At 34.1% G+C, this 19772-nt stretch overlaps 1 protein-coding gene across 5 annotated transcripts in view; it reads right to left on the bottom strand.

Moving 5' to 3' along the window:
• Positions 1-19772, bottom strand: part of PTBP2 (polypyrimidine tract binding protein 2) — a 92827-nt gene that overhangs the window by 44350 nt on the left and 28705 nt on the right. For all 5 annotated transcript variants that reach the window (XM_030936272.1, XM_030936274.1, XM_030936271.1 and 2 more), the window contains exons 3-5: positions 18579-18654; positions 1530-1702; positions 545-688 (exon numbers count right to left, since the gene is read on the bottom strand). In XM_030936272.1, coding sequence (XP_030792132.1) covers positions 545-688; positions 1530-1702; positions 18579-18654 — 393 coding nt within the window. The remainder of the gene's footprint in view (positions 1-544; positions 689-1529; positions 1703-18578; positions 18655-19772) is intronic.

Here is a 19772-nt window from a genome sequence, read left to right as displayed (position 1 = left end):
GAAGTTTTAGATCATTACAGCAGTCTTATAATGTAGGTCAGAAAACATTCTAATGCTATTTTTAAATATATTAATTTTAAATAATATCTTCTACATTACATTTTTAAAACATCAATACATTCATATATTCTTCATCCTTAAGATTTCTTTTCCAGGAAAACTAACACATCTTCAAAAATTTTTTTTCCATAAGAAATTAAGACCTATAAAAAAAGTCAAATAACCAAAGGCACTGAACTTCATACCTTAAATTCTAAGGAGGAGAATCGTATAAATAGTTTATGCTAATAACAAATCCTACCTGATAAGCTCCACAAAAATTTTAACTTGCAACAAGAAAAAGAACATTTGATCAGGGGTTTAAAGGAATTCAAAATGACATAGTATTTAATACTCAGAAACATTCTGCATGAAAATACCTTAAAAATAACAAGAAAATGCCTATAAGGAACATCTGAACAGGTAAACATTTCCTTCCTATTAATGTTTACGAGATTCACAATATGTTCTAGGCCATTTTATTTATGCACCTACACATACTTACTTGGTTTAATGTATTATCTGTCTTTAGTTCTTTGTGATTTGAGTACTGGATATATATCGGTTGGTTACGAAGATGAGGTGTCACGGCAGAATAGTAATTAACCATAGTAATAGCTGCTTCCTCGGTTGCTAGTTCCAAAAATGCCTGAAAATTTAAGTAGCACAATTTTTAATACTTTAAATTCAAATAAAATTAATATCTGAGCAATCTATTCAGCTGATTTTAATCAATTATCTAGAATATAATCTTTCAAGTTACTTTTAAATGTTCTAATAAGTAGAATTAGAAATCGCTTGTTGAAGTTTAGGTATACAGTTAAAGCTAACCTCAGAAGAAAGTTAGAACTGAGTACATGCTGCTTCTACCTTCTACCTATGATTTTTCACACCCACAAATCTATTCCCACAACAAATGCGAGAGAAAATGTAAATATTTTCTAGCATCAGAATTTTACCACTTCTACCCTAGGGAATATAAGATTTCCAAGTCATTTAAAAAGCAGTATAATTATACAGAGACAAAGAAAAACATTACAAATTAAATGTCAGATTAACTTTAAGTATATAAAAGGGAGTGTTAAATTTCATAAATTATTTTAAATGGCATCATTTAATATTTTTAAATAAAATTGCATATTCTCATAAAATAAGCCTAAGGAAAGATGCGACTAGTACTCCTACTGATTTCTGATATCCAAGACAGAGCCACAGTAAAAGAAATACTTCATTTGTATTTTCCACAATTTCATAACAATTACTCAATTACAGCCCTAAAGTGAATTCAAAAGGCAAAGTTTAAAAACTATAGTGATTCATTCAATTTGGCTACCTAGCATTAGTTTCCCACAGATACCTACTTGAAAAACTGAGAATACGACTTCTGTTCCTTAAGAAACATAACCTACTATTTTCTCCCTTTTACAATTAATTCACACCTGCTGGATAGTTTGGGATTTAACATTTCATAAATCCCAAAAGAAGTGTACCTGATTTTTTCCTTTCAGCATAAGGATGTTGGTCACCTTACCAAAAGGTAAGCCTAAAGCAATAACTTCAGTTTCTGTTACTTCCCCAGGTAATTTTCGAATATGAAGTACACGAGAAGGAGCACCATCCATTTTATCTTCTCCTTTAAATTTTTTACTATCATTACCATTGGCTGAAAGACATTAAAAAATAGTCTTTATATATCAACAATAAAAGAATGTATGAATTTTCCTATTTATGTAAAAAACTACAAATTTCCAAAAAGAACTTAAAAACATACCTGAGAATACTTAAATAATTCTTAAAAATTCAAATGCTAGGCTTTCAAAGGAATAAAATCCTATCCACCTATTATTAAATGAAATTATCAATTAGTTAAGATCGCTGTTAATGTGTTTCTCAACAGTATTATAAAGAGTAATTATTAATAACAACATTAAAATGTAATCTCATAAAGAAACTGTCCAATGACTAAAGAATACAATCACAGTCACGTGCCACATAACTACATTTTGGTCATTGACAGGCCGCATATACAATGGTGGTCCCATAAGATTATAATACCGTATTTTTATTGTACCTTTTCTGTTTAGAAACATCAATACTTACTACTGTGTTACAACTGCCTCCAGTATTCAGAACAGTAACATGCTGTACAAGTTTGTTGCCTAGGAGCAAAAGGCTACATATACCATATAGCCTACATGGGTAGCATGTTTGTGTAAATGTACTCTATGACATTTATGCAGTGACAAAATTAGCTAACAATGCATTTCTCAGAGGGTATCCCTATCACTATCTCCAAGATTTATGACTGTACCTTGTAATTTAATCATCTTATAATGAACTAATATGAATATTTTTAAAAGTGAAAAAACTAGGTTGACAAAAATTAGGAAGATTATAATTTTACCTGAGAAATGATAAATTGTTCGATTTGAAAAACGTACTTGAATGTGGGACCAAAGAATGTAAAGTTTATAAAACTGATAATGCAGTCAATCCAATTATGGCTTACTTACAATGAGCTTCTTCTAATATATTACTATTACCATCTAAACTACCTAATATTTTGTGACTATTAACATCAATATACTCTAAATCACTCATGAACTTAATTATCTTATTCTATTACCGTGAGATTTAAAGTAATATAATTCAATCAACAAATTAGTTAATGGCCTTCATTCGAAATCTTCACCAAAAAATAAAAACATTATTCAAAATGTCTATAAAATAGGTAATATTTAAATAGAGTTGTTTGAAGGACTTGCAATCTACTATGCCAAATCAATGGTTCTCAATCTTTTAGGATCTCAAGGATATTTCTGACACTATAGCTAAAATGAAGGATCTTGACACATTCAGAAATATGCATGTATACTCCATTTTGTATAAACCTTTAGGTAATTTATGGTATTTCCCAAAACATTCAACACAACCTATAAACAATATAATGTGTTTGTGTATGTTCAATAATATCTATAAGACTGTAAGATTATCTTGGTCTCCAAAGTGTCTTCAAAATTAATTCACTCATTAATTCCTTAAACATTTACTGGGTATTCAGGTATGCGTCTAGCAACGTTTTACGTTCTGAGGGTACAGCAGAGTGAACAAAACGATTATGATTCCTGATACCTTATAGTGGGGAGCTGGACTAACCAGTACCTGAACCAGATACTTTCTATGGTTATGTGCTATAAGGTAAAACAGTGATGTGCTTAAAAGGGACTTTGTCTAGGACTGGAAGATGATGGTAGTGATGATTTTACTGGATGACCAGAAAAGGTAAGAGATAATATATAGACTCAAGCTATACTTAAGTCATATTTTACTGTAGGAGTTTCACTTAGGTTTATATACTTGAACGGCCAGCCAATGCATTTAAAAATTCCCTTAGGTCGTCTTTGTACAGAAGAGTAAGCTCTGGCTTCTGAATATATTACCCTGAAAATCTTGGCTGGCTAGCTCTTCACCACTCCAGAAATATGAAAAAACTACAGGAAGCTGGCTGGGGCGCGGTGGCTCATGCCTGTAATCCCAGCACTTTGGGAGGCCGAGGGGGATCACGAGGTCAGGTGATCGACACCATCCTGGCCAACACAGTGAAACCCCTGTCTCTACTAAAAAAAAAAAATACAAAAACTTAGCTGGGCGTGGTGGCGGGCACTTGTAGTCCCAGCTGCTTGGGAGGCTGAGGCAGGAGAATGGCGTGAATCTGGGAGGCAGAGCTTGCAGTGAGCGGAGGTCACGTCACTTCACTCCAGCCTGGGCGACAGAGCGAGACCACGTCTCAAAAAAAAAAAAAAAAAACTACAGGAAGCTATCTCATGTCCTTTCACTACTGACAAAGATTTGTGTGTGTACAGGGCACCTGAATTTGTCAAAAGGAAGAGCCTGAACTTTGCATTTTGTAGTATCTTATCTAACAAAATCATCTCTAGGCCGGTTAACAGAAAATGTAAGCTAAAGCACAGAATCCAAAAAATGCGCATATACTTTAAAACATATAATTGGCACACACAACAACCACCATCAGTCAACAAGGAACACATATTCTTCTGATACAGGACTAAGACCTTTTTTTGACAAAGGAGTCTGAAGACTGAAACTTGATAATCTGTTCTCGTTCATTAGTTTGTTTGAATAACAAGAGCAAATACTTCACAAGCCAACCTAAAGCCCCATGTGTTATAGGTTACGGTATCAGGATACTTAAAAAAGTAAATTTCAGTTTCTCCTAATTTGGTCTGTCCTTTTCCTTCTGGGAGAAAGACAAGGAAAAAAAACACCAATAAAGATACTACCTATTGCTGTACCCATAAGGAGAAAAAAGGTTTCCCCTTTCAAATGATTTTCCAAAAATAATTCCCAAAAGGCAAAAGCCTGCCTAAACCTATTATTATGGATATTAAATAATTTATTTTGGATTTGTATTGGATGTTTTCTGGACAGTGGATGTTGAGCAGAAGTACAACAGCTGAATAACACAGAAAGAAGGTAAGAAACTTTTGAGAATCAAAGGATAAGACAAAGATCTTGACTTCTTGGAAAAATACAGAAAAGACGTAATTTTATTTTGCATCAATATTTAACATTCACTGCTAATTAACTACATGCCAAGCAATTTATAACTCTCAGATTGCTATCATCACGACCTATCAACTCCATTTACAGGTAACAATTAGTTAAATGCCCAAGATGATATAGTTACTAAGTGGTACAGACAAGAGGTAGTAGAGAAAGGATTAAACTCAGGGAGTATGATTCCTAGTCTGTGCTCTTAAACAACTACACTATAGAAGGAACTCAAATACAAACTTTACATTACATACAGGTTGCCTAAAAGATATGTCCTTTTCTCCCAAGAACCAAGCCAGTTACTGTAGTAAACGATCAACATTTACACCACCTGACACTCCCTCAGTTAGTTAATAGCTTCCAGAGGGTGACTACTAAGTATTCATATCTTAGTGCCAAATATTATAAAAGTCTTCATTTTAAATAAATGATACTATGAGAATGTGGGAATGGGGACTCCCTTAATAATACAACAAAGCCTATTTTCAAATATAAAAACACTCCAGCAACACCGAAAAAGGGCCCAAAATTCTGTGGTTCACAACTTACGAAGCATTAGGTCTGCCTGTGTTACAGTTCTATGGTTCTTCAGCATCTTCCCATGATCCTGAATGGGAAAAGTCTACTGAGGGAATGAAAGAGATCTTTCCCTTCCATTCCTCCAGTAAACCCAGAACTTTTGTTTGGGTGTGTAAAACCAGTAATAATTCAAATGTTTATGTTCAATTAAGAAGGTATGAGGTAATGCTTTTATTTATGCATATAAATTTTATTAATTGCATATGAATGTAAAAATATTTAAGCACACCATTTTCCATATATTATTCAACTCTTTTAAAGCCTCTTGCTTAGGGAAGATGTTCATATACTCACAGATTCAAAGCAAATAAAATTTTAAAATGGTTTCTACTTGAATACTTCTCTTCCAAACTCAAAACCAGATTTCTACCTCAATTCTAAAGCCAGCATCTTCACCTCTATCAGTACATCACTTTTCTCCTGCTGACTGACCTTTGTTCTCCACTAGCTTTTACCTGCAATTTTTACATAAATGCGTGTCGAATTTTACATAAATGGGTGTCGGCAAGATCAAGGGTAATTTTTAAAATCACCACATCCATCAGTCAACAAGGAACTGTGAACCCTTTCTTCCTCACTGAATTTCTCTAATAGCACCCCTAAAATTTCCACTTCTACTTTTCTCATTTCCCCTGACTCATCTGACACTTGCTTTGAATCCTGATTACTCATTAATTCCCCAAAACTGTTAAGTTTCCCATGCTGTTTTTGTTCCGATACTCTACCTATCTTTACTTATTAATATAAACACTCTAGCACTGGGTTTCACAGTATCTATCTATCTATCTATCTATCAATCTAATCTAATCTAATCTAATCTAATCTAATCTAATCAATGAGACACAGTCTTGCTGTATTGCCAGGCTGGAGTGCAGTGGCATGATCTTGGTTGACTACAACCTCCACTTCCCAGGTTTAGGTGATTCTCATGCCACAGCCTCCCATGTAGCTGGGAATATAGGCGTGCACCACCACACCCAGCTAATTTTTGTATTTTCAGTAGAGATGGGGTTTCACCATGTTGGCCAGGCTGGTCTTGAACTCCTGGCCTCAAGTGATCACCTGCCTCAGCCTCCCAAAGTGCTGAAATACAGGCGTGAGCAACAGCACCTGGCCTACTTTCTCATATAATGTGTAAATTATTTAGTCCTACTCATTCACCATTATACTTTCAACTGCGTACCAATATAAAATACAACGTTGCAAAACTTTATACTTCCGTCCAATGAAAACTAGTGACAAAACTTAAGTACACTTCATTCTCCAAGTCTTTCAGAGGCACACATTTATAAAAGTTTTCCTAACTCTCTTTATCAAATATGAAACTGAGAGGCAAAGCAGTTTTAATTCCAAGCAGTTTTAGATTTCAAGGCAAAGCAGTGTTTTCTAGCTTTAGAAAAACAAAAAAATAAAAATAAAAAGACTCTAAGCTAAGAAAAAAAAAAAAATGAATGCTGCTACTCTTTCTTGTAAGAGAAACAAATTCCAAAGAAGATTTAACAAGAAAAAAAGCAGGTAGATGCAGATAGGTGGTACTTCTGTTATTCTGTTGGCTGTTTCTGCAACACCCACCACACAAAAAGCCTCACGAGGTTTCCATAAAAGGAAATCTATTAACTCTTGTATTTCCAAGTAGTTGTGTGGCCTAGTTGTCCAAATATATTAGGCATGAGCTGGAAAAACACAGAAGGCACCTAGAGAAGGCTCTCACTACCTTTATATGCAAGAAGATAACTTGTTCAAGCCTTCATAAATAGTAAAACTATGAAATAATCTACTGGAATACTCTCAAAACATTATAGCAAAACGAAATGACATCACCTCAAAAATCTGTCTGTAAAAGTTAAAATGAAAATCTTAAGAGTTCTAAGTAAAATGTTCCAGACTCTTTGGAATGGTTTAACTGCTTTCAGGTAGAGCAAAATGTCATGTTTAGCAATAATTTTCAAAAAATCCTGCTATTACAGAGTAACAATCAGCACTGGCAGAAATACGTATACCTAAAGGGATATTCCAGTTCCATATCTACAAAGAAATCACTAAAAAGTTAAAGAGACTATACCTTAGAATTGTCAAGTCTCCTAGTCACTGCTAAATAGTTACAAATTTAACAAAATCAAATTCTAATGCTACTTGGGAACAGTTGTATTTTTGAAATATTTCACTTTTATCTCTCTTGAAGGAACCAATTCATTAGAAAATGTCCTTACTGTATCAATTTATTAAACATCTATTTACCTGAGATTAAGTTTCTAATAAAATGAAATTTTCTAACCTATAAAATTAATTTTTTCTTTGACAAAAAGCACCTATTCAACAGGTACAGAGAAAGAAAAGTCTGCATAGATAAGAGAAAGGCTGTTGAGACAGATGCCTTAGGAAACAATTCTACAGTAAAATCTATTACAAGAAATATTTTAGATAAAGCTGGAAGCTGAAACATAAAAACGAAATCCTGTACTATATCTGATAACCATAAAAGTGTCCTTGTAACACTGTCTACCAATGTCCTTTTGAGTCATCTGAATTACATGGATTATTTTTCCAGGCAAATATAATCACCAATTTTTAAAGGTCTTTTATGCTATTTGCTCTTATAAGTGACAGTATTCAAACTGGTATCTCTTAGAATATATGCAGACTTTCATCTTTGTCAGAAAAAAATAGAAAAATCTTAAAACTCAGTATTTCCTCTGTACACAGAGGTTAAATAAACTGACTTCTTGTGTTAAAACAAGCCTTAAAGGAATTTTATGCCATCATTACAAAAAGATTTGATTGATTCTTTGGTCATGAAGTACACCATATATCATCCCTAATGCATAGTTAGAAAAATAGAACAGTCACAGATTATTCTTTCTTTCCACCAAAAACGAGTCTCCTTTTCTCTCCTACTTTTCCCCCTTTGTTAATGGCATCATCTTCCACCAACCCAGTGATTCTAAGACAAAACTCTTTCATATTATTCCAAACTTGTCTTCTTCCAGATAACTCGTTTTAACATTTCCTGCATATTCTCCTTCCAAGACCCTAAAATTCAGGACCTTGGTATCTTTGGAATGAACTACGGTAATGTTTTAAAACTATTCTCCCCTCTATACAACACTGCCTCTGAAATACAAATGGAACAAAAAGTCTTTCTAAAATGTAAATCTGGCAAAGTCCAAGCTACACACACACACACACACACACACACACACACACACACACACACACCAAATCCCATATCTAGGCCCCTGCTTACATGGACTCACCTAGGCATTCCCAATCTCATATTTTGCATTATAGCAAGACACAACTACTGGTAATTCAGAGTTCTCAGAGATATCTACTGCTTCAAACAAATTTTGGATTTGTTTTGCAACTTAGTTTATTAACATAGGACATTTCCATCACACCAGAAAATGCCACCATATTCCCTTTCTGTTAATCTCCAACATTCTGGTTTCTAAACAAAAAATTAATGATCTGCTCTTAAACTTTCAAGAAACTGAATCACTCTATGTACTCTTTCAGGTCTGTCTGGTTTCTTTTGCTTCATACAATGCTTAATATTCACCCATGTTTTTGCATGTATTACTAACCACTCTTTTGTTATTAGTAAATAGTAATATATTGTACGATCATACCACAATTTATCCATTTTCCTGTTGATAAACATTTGTGTTATTTCAAGTTTGGGACCATTATCAGTAAAGTTTTTGATACACATACAAGTTTTACAGCAAACATGTTATTACTGGGTAAAAAACTAAAAGTAGAAGTTATGGACCATAAAGCAGGTTTATGTTTAACTCCGTAAGAAAATGGCAAGCTAGGTCAGGCACAGTGGCTCACGCCTGTAATCCCAGCACTTTGGGAGGCCAAGGTGGGCGGATCACAAGGTCAAAAGAGCAAGATCATCCTGGCCAACATGGCGAAACCCAGTCTCTACTAAAAATACAAAAAATTAGCTGGGTGTCGTGGCGTATGCCTGTAGTGCCAGCTACTGAAGAGCCTGAGGCAGGAGAATCACCTGAACCCAAGAGGCGGAGGTTGCAGTAAGCCAAGATCATGCCACAATGCATTCCAGCCTGGTGACAGAACAAGACTCTGTCTCCAAAACAAAAAAGGCAAACTATTTTCCCAACTATGTTACACACTCAGCAGTAATCAAAGGCAGTTCCACATCTTCATTAACATTAGGTGTTGCCAATCTATTTGATTTTAGCCATTCTAGTTGGTGTAAATTGTCTCATAATGGTTTTGACTTGTGATTACCTGATGGCTAGTGTATCTTTTCATGTGCTTGTTATCCATCCTTATAATGTCACTTCTTTTGCCACTTAAAAAAATTGGGCTGCTCATATTTATTGATTGGAGTTTTTTTTACAAGTCCTTTGGGATACAAGTCCTTTGTCATTGACATGGTTTGGCTGTGTCCCCCACCCAAATCTCCTCTTGAATTCCCATGTGTTGTGGGAGGGACCTGGTGGGAGGTAACTGAATCATGGGGGCAAGTCTTTCTCATGTTGTTCTCGTCATAATGAAGTATGTCTCTCGGTTTTAAAAAGGGGAGAGTTTCCCTGCACAAGCTCTCTTTCCTTTGCCTGTAGCCATCCATGTAAGATGTGGATTTGCTCCTCCTTGCCTTCCACCATGATTGTGGGGTTTCCCCAGTCACAAGGAACTGTAAATCCATTAAACTGGTTTCTTTTGTAAATTGCCCGGTCTCAGGTATGTCTTTATCAGCAGCATAAAAATGGACTAATACAGTCATATATATGTACTGATATGTAAATATTATATTCTCCAAGTCTGTGCCTTGCCTTTTCATTGTTTTAACAATGTCTTTTGAACAATGTCTTTTGAAATTTCCCATGTTGATGGAGTCAAGTTTATATATTCCTTTAAGATGAGTAATTTTTGTTTTAAGAAATCTTCATTTATCCCAAAGTGGCAAGTATATCCTATGCTTTTTCCTAAAAACTCTATACATACATTATATACTTTTATATTAATTAATCTCATTGTTTTATATGCAATAAGGTAGGGTTTGAGTTTCTTTTGTTTTTTTGTATGTATATTTAGCTGTTCTAGCACATTTGTTTAAAAGCCTTCTCTTTCTTCATTGAGTGACCAAGGCAACTTTAATGCATGAGTTATTCCCTGATCACTATGTCACTAACTATGCTAGTACTAAATTGTTTTGGATTAACTACAGGTTTGTGGTGAGTCCTGAGAACAGTGGCAAAATTTACTTTTTCAAAATGGTTTCAATTATTTTAGTTCCTTTGTATTTCCACATAAATTTTAGAATCTACTCTCAACTTAGAAGTCTTTATAGATTCAATGCCATGCCAATTTAGGGAGAACTGGCATGTTAACATATTGAGCCTTCTGATTCATGAACATGGTCTATGTCTTCATGTAAGTCTTTTTAAAACTTCTCTCAGCAGTGTTTCATATTGGTGTAGATGTCTTACACATCTTTTGTCAAATTTTTTTCCTGATATTTCGTCTGATACTTTTAATAAATTGATTTTTTAAAATTTCATTTTTTAAGAATTTGCTGCTAGTATAAGGAGACTATTTTTGTATATAGAACTTGTATCCTATAATTATTCTAAATTCACTTATTAGTTCTACCAAATCTGTTGTAGATTCCTTTAGGTCTTCTATTTTAAAAAGCATGTTGAATAGTGAATAAGACAGTGTTCTTTCTTCTTTTACAATCTTTATGTCTTTTATTTCACCTGCTTTAATGTAAGCAGAAAGTTAGGGGGAAAAAACTGAGAAAACAGACACCCTTGCTTCATTTCTGATTTTAAGAAGGAAACATTCAATATTTCTCCATTAAGTATGAAATTTGTTGTAGGTTCTTAGATACCCCTTATTTACATTGTAAAAAGCTCCTTCTCTTACTAGTTTTCTGAGAGATATTTTTCCTTCTTCATTCTATCACTGTGACAAATTACACTGAGTTCATTTTCAAATGTTAAACAAACCTTACAATCCTGCGATAAGTCTCAGAATTGCCTCTCATATTCTACTGGAGGTGATTTACCAACATTTTCTTAAGAATATATGCATTTAGGTAAATGAGAAATATTAGTCTGAAATCTTGATATATTACCCTTGTCAGGTTTTACTGTCAGTTATAGTGGCTTCATAAAGTGAACAGGGCAGTATTCCCTCCTCCATTTTCAAAGACAGCCATTATTTCTTTAAAATTGCATAAAATTCAATAGTAAAACAACCTATGCCTAGAGTAATCTTTGTGGAAAGATTTTTTTAATTATAAATTCCGATTTGTATAATACAATAGTATATAGCTGTTAAGCTACATACTTAAGTCAGTTTTGCATTTGTCAAGAAACTTATTTCATCTAAGTTGTTGAATTTGTTAGCCTTAACATTGGTAATATTATTTTCCTATTATATTCTATATATCTCTGATTTTATTGAAAGTGCTAGCTCCGCTTTATATTATTTATGTTATACTATTATACTCTGTATATTTCCACTTTCTGTGAAAGTGAGTATCTCGACTTTGATTCCCAGTACTGGTAATTTATGTCTTTTCTTGGTCAGTCTTAAATAGGGAGTTTTAAACCTTTTTTTTATAATATAGGTATTTGAAGACATACTTTTCGCCATACACGCCCTTGGGTCATATCCAACAAATTTTGATATATTTTCATTCAGTCAAAAATATGTCCTTGTGGTAACACTTCTATAATCCATGTATTGTTCACAATTGTATAATTTCTAATGTTTTGTACTTTCCTAGATGTCTATTTTTGATTTCTAATTTAATTCCACTATAGTCAGATACTATATGAGCTGTCAATCACTTGAAATTTATTGAGCTATTTTATAATCCAATATATGGTCTATCATTATGAGTGTTCTATGTACACTTGAAGTTATTTTACAGTTACCGGGTATAGTTTTATAAATGTGAGTTAAGCCAACATGATAGCATTTTTCAAATTATGTATCTTTTTATTTGGGGGATAGGACTGTAACTGTCCTATCAATGACTGTAAATTATAGTTTAAAAAATCAGGCTATGATTGTGGATTTCTGTTTCTCTACTTAGCTCTGTGGTGTTTTTCTTAATATACTTTGTTATTATTGGCATACAAATTTAAGAAATGTTTTCTGATAAACTGACCCTTCAGCATTATGAAATATGCTTTTTTATATTTGGTAATACTTCTTGTCTTAAATTTTTCTGTCTAGTAATATAATCATATCAACTTTCTCGCGCTTACTGTTTGCATGGAATATCGCTTTCCATCTTTTTACTTTCAACCTGCGTCTTGGTATTTCCACCTGACCCTCGTATAGACAGTGTAGTTAGGCCTTGCTTTTTAATCAAGTCTGACAATCTTTGTCTTTTAATTGGACTACTTAGACCAGTAATATCCAAAAGAAATGCAATGCAAGCACATGAATAAATTTTCAAAGACATTCTTCAGAGTAAGTTTAGGTACACAGCAAAATGGAGAGGAAAGCAGAGAGATTTCCCTGCCTCCTGCCCCCAAAGAGCCTCCCCTTTATCAACATCTCCCACCAGATGGCACACTGTTACAACTGATGAACCTACATTGACACATTATAATCACTCAAAGTCTGTAGTTACCTCTGGGTTCACTCCAAGTGTCTTACATTCTATGGGTTTGGAAAAATTTATGATATGTATCTATCATTATAGCATGCAGAATATTTTCATTGCCCTAAAATCCTCTGTACTCCACCAATTCATCCCTCCCTCAACTCGCAAATCCTAGCAACCACTGATTTTTACTGTTTCCATAATTTTGCTTTTTCTAGAATGTCATATAGTTGGAATCACATGGTATGCAGAATTTTCAAACTGGCTTCTTTTACTTAGTAATACGCACTGAAGGTTCTCCATGGCTTGATAGCTCATTTCCATTTAGTGCTGATTAACATTATACTGTTTGGATATACACCACAATTTATTTGGCCATTTACCTACTAAAGGATTTCCTGGTCGCTATGAAGTTCTGGCAATTATAAAGAAAGGTGCTATAAACATCCATGTGCTGCTTTCTGTGCATACTAAGTTTTCAACTCCTTTAGGCAAATACCAGGAAGCACAACTGCTGGATCATATAATAAAATTATATTTGAGATGGAGTCTCACTTTCGTTGCCCAGGTTGGAGTGCAATGGTGCAATCTTGGCTCACCGCAATCTCCACCTCCTGGGTTCAAGCGATTCTCCTGCCTCAGCCTCCTGGGTAGCTGGGATTACAGGCATGCACCACCACGCCTGGCTAATTTTGTATGTTTTAGTAAAGACGGGGTTTCTCCATGTTGGCCAGGCTAGTTTTGAACTCCCGACCTCAGGTGATCCGCCTGCCTCGGCTTCCCAAAGTGTGGGATTACTGGCATGAGCCACTGTGCCCGGTCATATCGTTTTCTAAGAAACTGCCAAATTGTCTTCCAAAGTGGCTGTACCACTCTGCGTTCCACCAAGCAATAAGTGAGAGTTCCTGCTGCTCCACATCCTTGCCAGCATTTGGTGTTATCAATGTTCTAAAGTTCGGCCATTCTAGTATGTGTACATGTATTTAAATTATAAAATTTGACAAGTTTTAGGCCGGGCGCGGTGGCTCAAGCCTGTAATCCCAGCACTTTGGGAGGCCGAGGCGGGCAGATCACGAGGTCAGGAGATCTAGACCATCCTGGCTAACACGGTGAAACCCCATCTCTACTAAAAAAATACAAAAAACTAGCCGGGCGAGGTGGTGGGCGCCTGTAGTCCCAGCTACTCGGGAGGCTGAGGCAGGAGAATGGCGTAAACCCAGGAGGCGGAGCTTGTGGTGAGCTGAGATCCAGCCACTGCACTCCAGCCTGGGCCACAGAGCGAGACTCCGTCTCAAAAATAAAAAAATTAAAAAAATAAAATTTGACAAGTTTTGACATACATATACATCCATAAAACCACCATCACAATAATTTATATGTGCATCACCCCTGAGTTTTCTTGTGTCCCTCTGCCACCCCTCCAGCCTGTCCTTTCCCACTCTTAAACTCCTAGGAACCACGAATTTGCTTTAGATTAGTTTGCATTACCCAGAGTTTTATATAAATGGAATCATACAGGATGTACTCTTCTTTTCTCTCATCTTTTACACAACATAACTGTTTGGAGATTCATTCTTGCTGTTGTGTGTATCAATAGCTCATTCTATATGGCTGTTTTGATATTCCACTGTATAGAAAAGCATATGATGCCAAAACAGGAATCTACTTATTAGTTCATCTGTTGATGAATGTTTGTTTCACATTTTGGTGATTACAAATAAAATGGATATGAACACTAACAGAGTTTTTTAATGAACAGATGCCTTCACTTCTCTTGGGTAAATACTTAGGAGACAAATAATCTAGATCATGGAGAAACTACCAAATTGTTTTCCAAAGTAGTTCTATGATTTTACATTCCCATCAGCAGTATTGTGAATATTATGATTCTTCCTCATTCTTCCCAAATCATGCTTTCCAAGATGGCACTCTTTTTAATCTTAGTCACTATTAATAGGTTTGTAATGTTATTTCACTGTAGTTTTAATTTTCATTTCCCTAATAACTAATGATGCCGATCAGCTTTTTCATGTGCTTACTTACCATCTGTATATCTCTTGTGCAATACTACCTGTTCAAATATTTTGGCCAATTCATTGAGTAGTCTGTTGCCGGACTGCTGAGTTTACATATACTGAATCTTTTAATATTCTGGATAGAAGTCCTTTATCAGCTATACGCTTCGTTATGATGTTCTCCCAGTCTACGGCTTGTCTTTTCATTCCCTAACAGTTTCTTTTGAAGGGCACAAGATTTTAATTCTGATGTCAAATTCCATTTTTTAACAGACTGTACTTTTAGAGTTATATCAAATACATTTCTGCTTAATCCAAAGTCACAAAGATTTTCTGTGTTGTTTTCTAGAGGTTTTATAATTTTTGGTTCTACATTTAGGTCATGATCCATTTGGAGTTAATTTTCACATGTAGTATGAGATACATATCCAAGATCATTTTTTTGCAGACGGATAGATCCAACTGCTATAGTACCCTTTGTTGAAGTCTACTCTTTTTTCCACTGAATTGACTTTGCACCTCTGTCAAAAATCAATTATCCATAATTGTGTGAGTTAATTTCTGAACTCTCTGCTCTGTCTCACTGACCTATTTATCTTTATGTCATTATGATGCTATTTTTAATTACTGTAGCTTTGCAGTAATTCTTGAAAACAGGTAGTCATCAATGCTCCAATTTTTCCTCTATTGGCTTTTAGCTATACTTCTTTATATCTTTTTAAATGAGATTATACTTAGAATTTTGATATGCAACCTAAACAGAATCTTTTCATAGTAGAGTTAACACTGCATCACTTCAGGTAAAATATAAGAATCTTACCACTGAAAAATTCCATTTATCTTCACTTAGTACTAACTGCTGTCATATAAAATCCATTTACATAATAAACCCCGTAATACAAAGTTGTTGTTTACATAAAGTCTTTCAAAGAAATTGAGAGGAAAAGAAAGAGCCCTTTTAAAATTTATACATATATTAACTACTCCCAGTACTCCTCTTTATCTCCTGCAGAGCCAAGTTATCTAATGTCATTCCATTCAGTCTAAAGAAATTCTTTTTTTTTTTTTTTCTCTTTAATACAAGGTATTGGTCTCCTGTTAGATGTCTTTTTCCTGGCTGTTTAGATTTGCTCTTCATTTCTAGTTTTCAATATTTTGAAAGTGAATATTTGAATTCTTTTTATTTAGCCTACATGAGGAATTTACCTGAGCTTCTTAGGAATGTAAGTTGATATATTTTATTCAAATTTTGTAAGTTCTCAGTCATTACTACCTCAAACAGATATATGTTTTTTCCCTTCACATTCTCACACTAAAACTCAAACTATATGTCAGACCGCTTCATTGTCCATTAGGTATACTTTCTCCTCTCTGACAGATTTAATCATTGTATTCATGTGTATTCAAGTTCACTAACATTTCTTCTCGTCTCCAATCTGCTATTAGTCCCAACTATTTCAAATACTATATTTTTCAATTAGAATATTTCCACATGCTTTCTTTATAGTTTTTTATCTCTTAAACACTCCTCCATCATTCATTATTTCAATCTTTTCCTTTACAACTTAAAATACTTATCATCTTTGTCTGCTAATTCTAACTCTAGGTCATTTTGGAATCTGTTCCTATTCAATGTGTCTTTATATTTCATGGGTTACTTTCCTGCTTCTTCACATCACTTGTAATTTCTGATGGTATGGTAGATATTATGGAAGATAGTAGCAGGAAAACTATATCATGTTGTCTTTCTTGGGGGTGTTGTTTTGTTTTGAAAGGCAACTAAATTATTGGTTAATCCATCATCAGTTACTGGTTAGATTAACTGGTGAATCCTTCACTTCCTATTGAGTTCGGTTTTTTGTTTTTATCTCAGTCTTATAGATGGCACTTCCTATGGGGTGTGATCCTTTCTATTCAGGTCCAAGCTTTCTGTAGTCTAAAAGGAGTGTTTGAAGTACCCTGCAAGATGTCTGCATTCTGACTTCTCAGAACTCCAATGTTTCAGAGTACTATGCAACCTATGGAATCACTGTTTAGGCCCAGAGCAGACAATTTCTGATAGACCTGGCAAAGTCTTAACCTGCACACATGTAACCCAGTCATTATCCAAAACTCTGAATGAAGTGAATGACCATACTAAATTCTGCCTGCTGTTCTACTCCTAAACCCCTAGACAGCTCTCTTTTCTCCAGGACTTCCCCATAAATTCCAAATGACTGAGCAGTTCTGACACCCACTCTTAGTCTCTTCAGCTCAGTGAGACCTGTATACTGAACTGAGCTCTCCACTTCTCTGTGGTTTACAGCAGTAAAACAGTCCAAGGCAGAAAGCCAGAGTGTTCATGATACTTAACCCACACGCTACCCTTCTCTCAAGGATGATCTTATACCGTCTGCTCATCACTTCCAAACAACAGTTGTTCCACGTATTTTATTCAGTTACATAGTTTTTGATTTTGGGGGGAGACTGAAAAGGGGGGTCAAGGCTGCTACTAGTTATTCTGTCATTAGCCCTAAATATTAATTTGGAAATTAATTCTAAATTAATTTCCCATTATCAATCAAAGTATGCATTGTTAAAAAAAAAAAGAGAAACCGACAAGTTACACACTTAAGCCTATTTGTTCAACTACGTGTACATGGTACTTTGACTATCAAAACCATGGCCCAGTGATTTTGCTTTGTAATCATTACATAGCAAAATCAAAGATAATGACCTGCTGATAAATTTATCTTCACATCGTGACTATTATCTGTTAAGTCCTTAAAATTTTTAGTTAACTGAATTGTCAGAGATGTATGTTTTGTGTTTGTGTCAAGATGTATGTATACATAAGCACAGTTACCTAAGTGAAATCAAAATGTCTTCTAGTCTTTTATGATCCTTTTATTGCCAAATATAATTTGTTCCTCAAGCAAATAATTCAAAGTTAAAATACAGAAAAAGGAACTTTAGTTTCAGGTAAATAATGTAAAATGTTGAGCTGTGAGGTAAATTCATTTGATAATAATAATCATCAAATTCAAAATTTGACCCATTCAGATGAGAACACGTCAATTCAAGCAAAACAAAACAAAATACAAAAAAAAAAAAAAAAAAAAAAAAAAAAAAAAATTGGCCCAACAGCCATAAAACTAAGGTCTAAAATTTGGTCTATATTGGTTTACTAACAGATCCTACAAACAACCAACATTATTTCAGATATATAAATTTTTTTTAACTCTAACTTTGAAGATTAAAACAAATCATCTTAAATATGCAGGTAGACAACATAAAAGGATCAACTCAAAGAATTAAAATACTGTTTCAGCAAAAAATTAGTTAAAACCATTGCAACTACGTAGCTGAATTCTTTGGTTTTTACTTACAATGTGGGTTTTAAGGGTTGTGGCATAAATACTTAAAGTAAAAATATTATATGACACACAAACACAAAAAATAAAAACAAAATAAAAATACCAGAGGGGCACATGAGGGGACTATAATGTGAGAAAGAATTACATTTGTGGTTCAAAAATGAAAAGCAATCAAACTTAAGAGTCACCAACTTCAGGTGTTTTTTTGTTTGTTTGTTTGTTTTCACTCAGCTCATATATACTCTAGTAAAATTTAGTCTAAAATGTTTCAACACAGCATTTAAAAAGAAAGGCTAAAAAAAAAAAAAAAAAAAAAGGAAGGCTTTCCTGGTATAATGGAGTTAAATTTGAGTTTTAACATTCTGCCCCCTAAAATGGTAAATGACAGACTGCTAAGAAAGTAACACTTACCTGTAACTACCATGCTGCTCATATTAGAGTTTGGACTACTGAGAACACTGCCTGAGAGCAGTTCGTCAGATCCTCTCTATAAAAACAAAAACAAGTTAGCATAAGATATCTTTAAATTTAAAAATATTAATCTAAAAGTCTTTCACTTAAACAAATGTCAAATGTTACACTATTGGGAATAGTGAAAAATGTTAAGCCCTATAATAAAAAATTAACTTCATCCCTCTACTCTCCCATCTATCCCTCTCTCATTCTCACAAAGGCAACAATGTTCCCCTTCCCCTCTTTAAGTCCAAAAGACAATAAATAGAAAAAGTGGTTAGATTCTATAAGCAAAAGCTTTGGAAAGCTATCTCAAATTGTTTACAAACAAACCAAAGCCACACCAGCTAGACTTTCTCAGAAACATTCTCTACATCCTCCATCCCAACGGTCCTTTATTCATCCAGATAATTCAGGTCTTTATAAAATTAGAACTTCATTCTGGTGAGTTAGATATCAGTATCATCATCATTATTAAAATTAAGCAGGTATATACTTCAGTGGCTAGAACACTGAAAGCAAAAGCAAAATCTCTGGAACGAGAGATTTCTTTCTGCAAAAAAATAAGGTCATGTCTTAAAATTCTTTAGAGAAAAGGTTATACATTCATCTGTTTGGGAACTGCACAGTTGTTCAAACCAGCCAGTGACATTTTAGCTATTTTGAAAATGTTATGTATTTACAAAAATATGAATGGACTAATATTTAAACTAACTAAAATCAACTGTTTTGCCTCGGCGATGTATATTTACATACATGGATATTAGTATTTAAAAAAGGTTAAATCAATACTGGCTGATTAAAACAACCAATCAGTACAAAGAAGTTAATATACAACCATCAAAATGAAAAAAATGTGCAAAGGAGATAATGAATTATCAAAGCATTTCAGAAAGTCCAAAAAATCCAAATTCACCATAAGCTTTATGCTAATTTGTATTTAAACTCATAATGAATAAACTGTATTACAACAAATATGAGAACAGTAAACAGATATCCATAGGTCATCTCCCTTAAATATTTTAAGAGCTTTCTACTTATTGGCATCAAATGCGCAGAGAAAAAAATATATATGTATAACCAGTTTCAAGTCACATTGATACTGTATTTACACCGGCCTAATTTTTTTTTTTTTTTTTTTTTTTTTGAGAT

The sequence above is a fragment of the Rhinopithecus roxellana genome, chromosome 8, assembly GCF_007565055.1.
Source record: "Rhinopithecus roxellana isolate Shanxi Qingling chromosome 8, ASM756505v1, whole genome shotgun sequence".
Taxonomy (NCBI): domain Eukaryota; kingdom Metazoa; phylum Chordata; class Mammalia; order Primates; family Cercopithecidae; genus Rhinopithecus; species Rhinopithecus roxellana.
The sequence above is the reverse complement of the archived record's forward strand: the minus strand, read 5'-3'. Positions and strand labels throughout refer to the sequence as shown.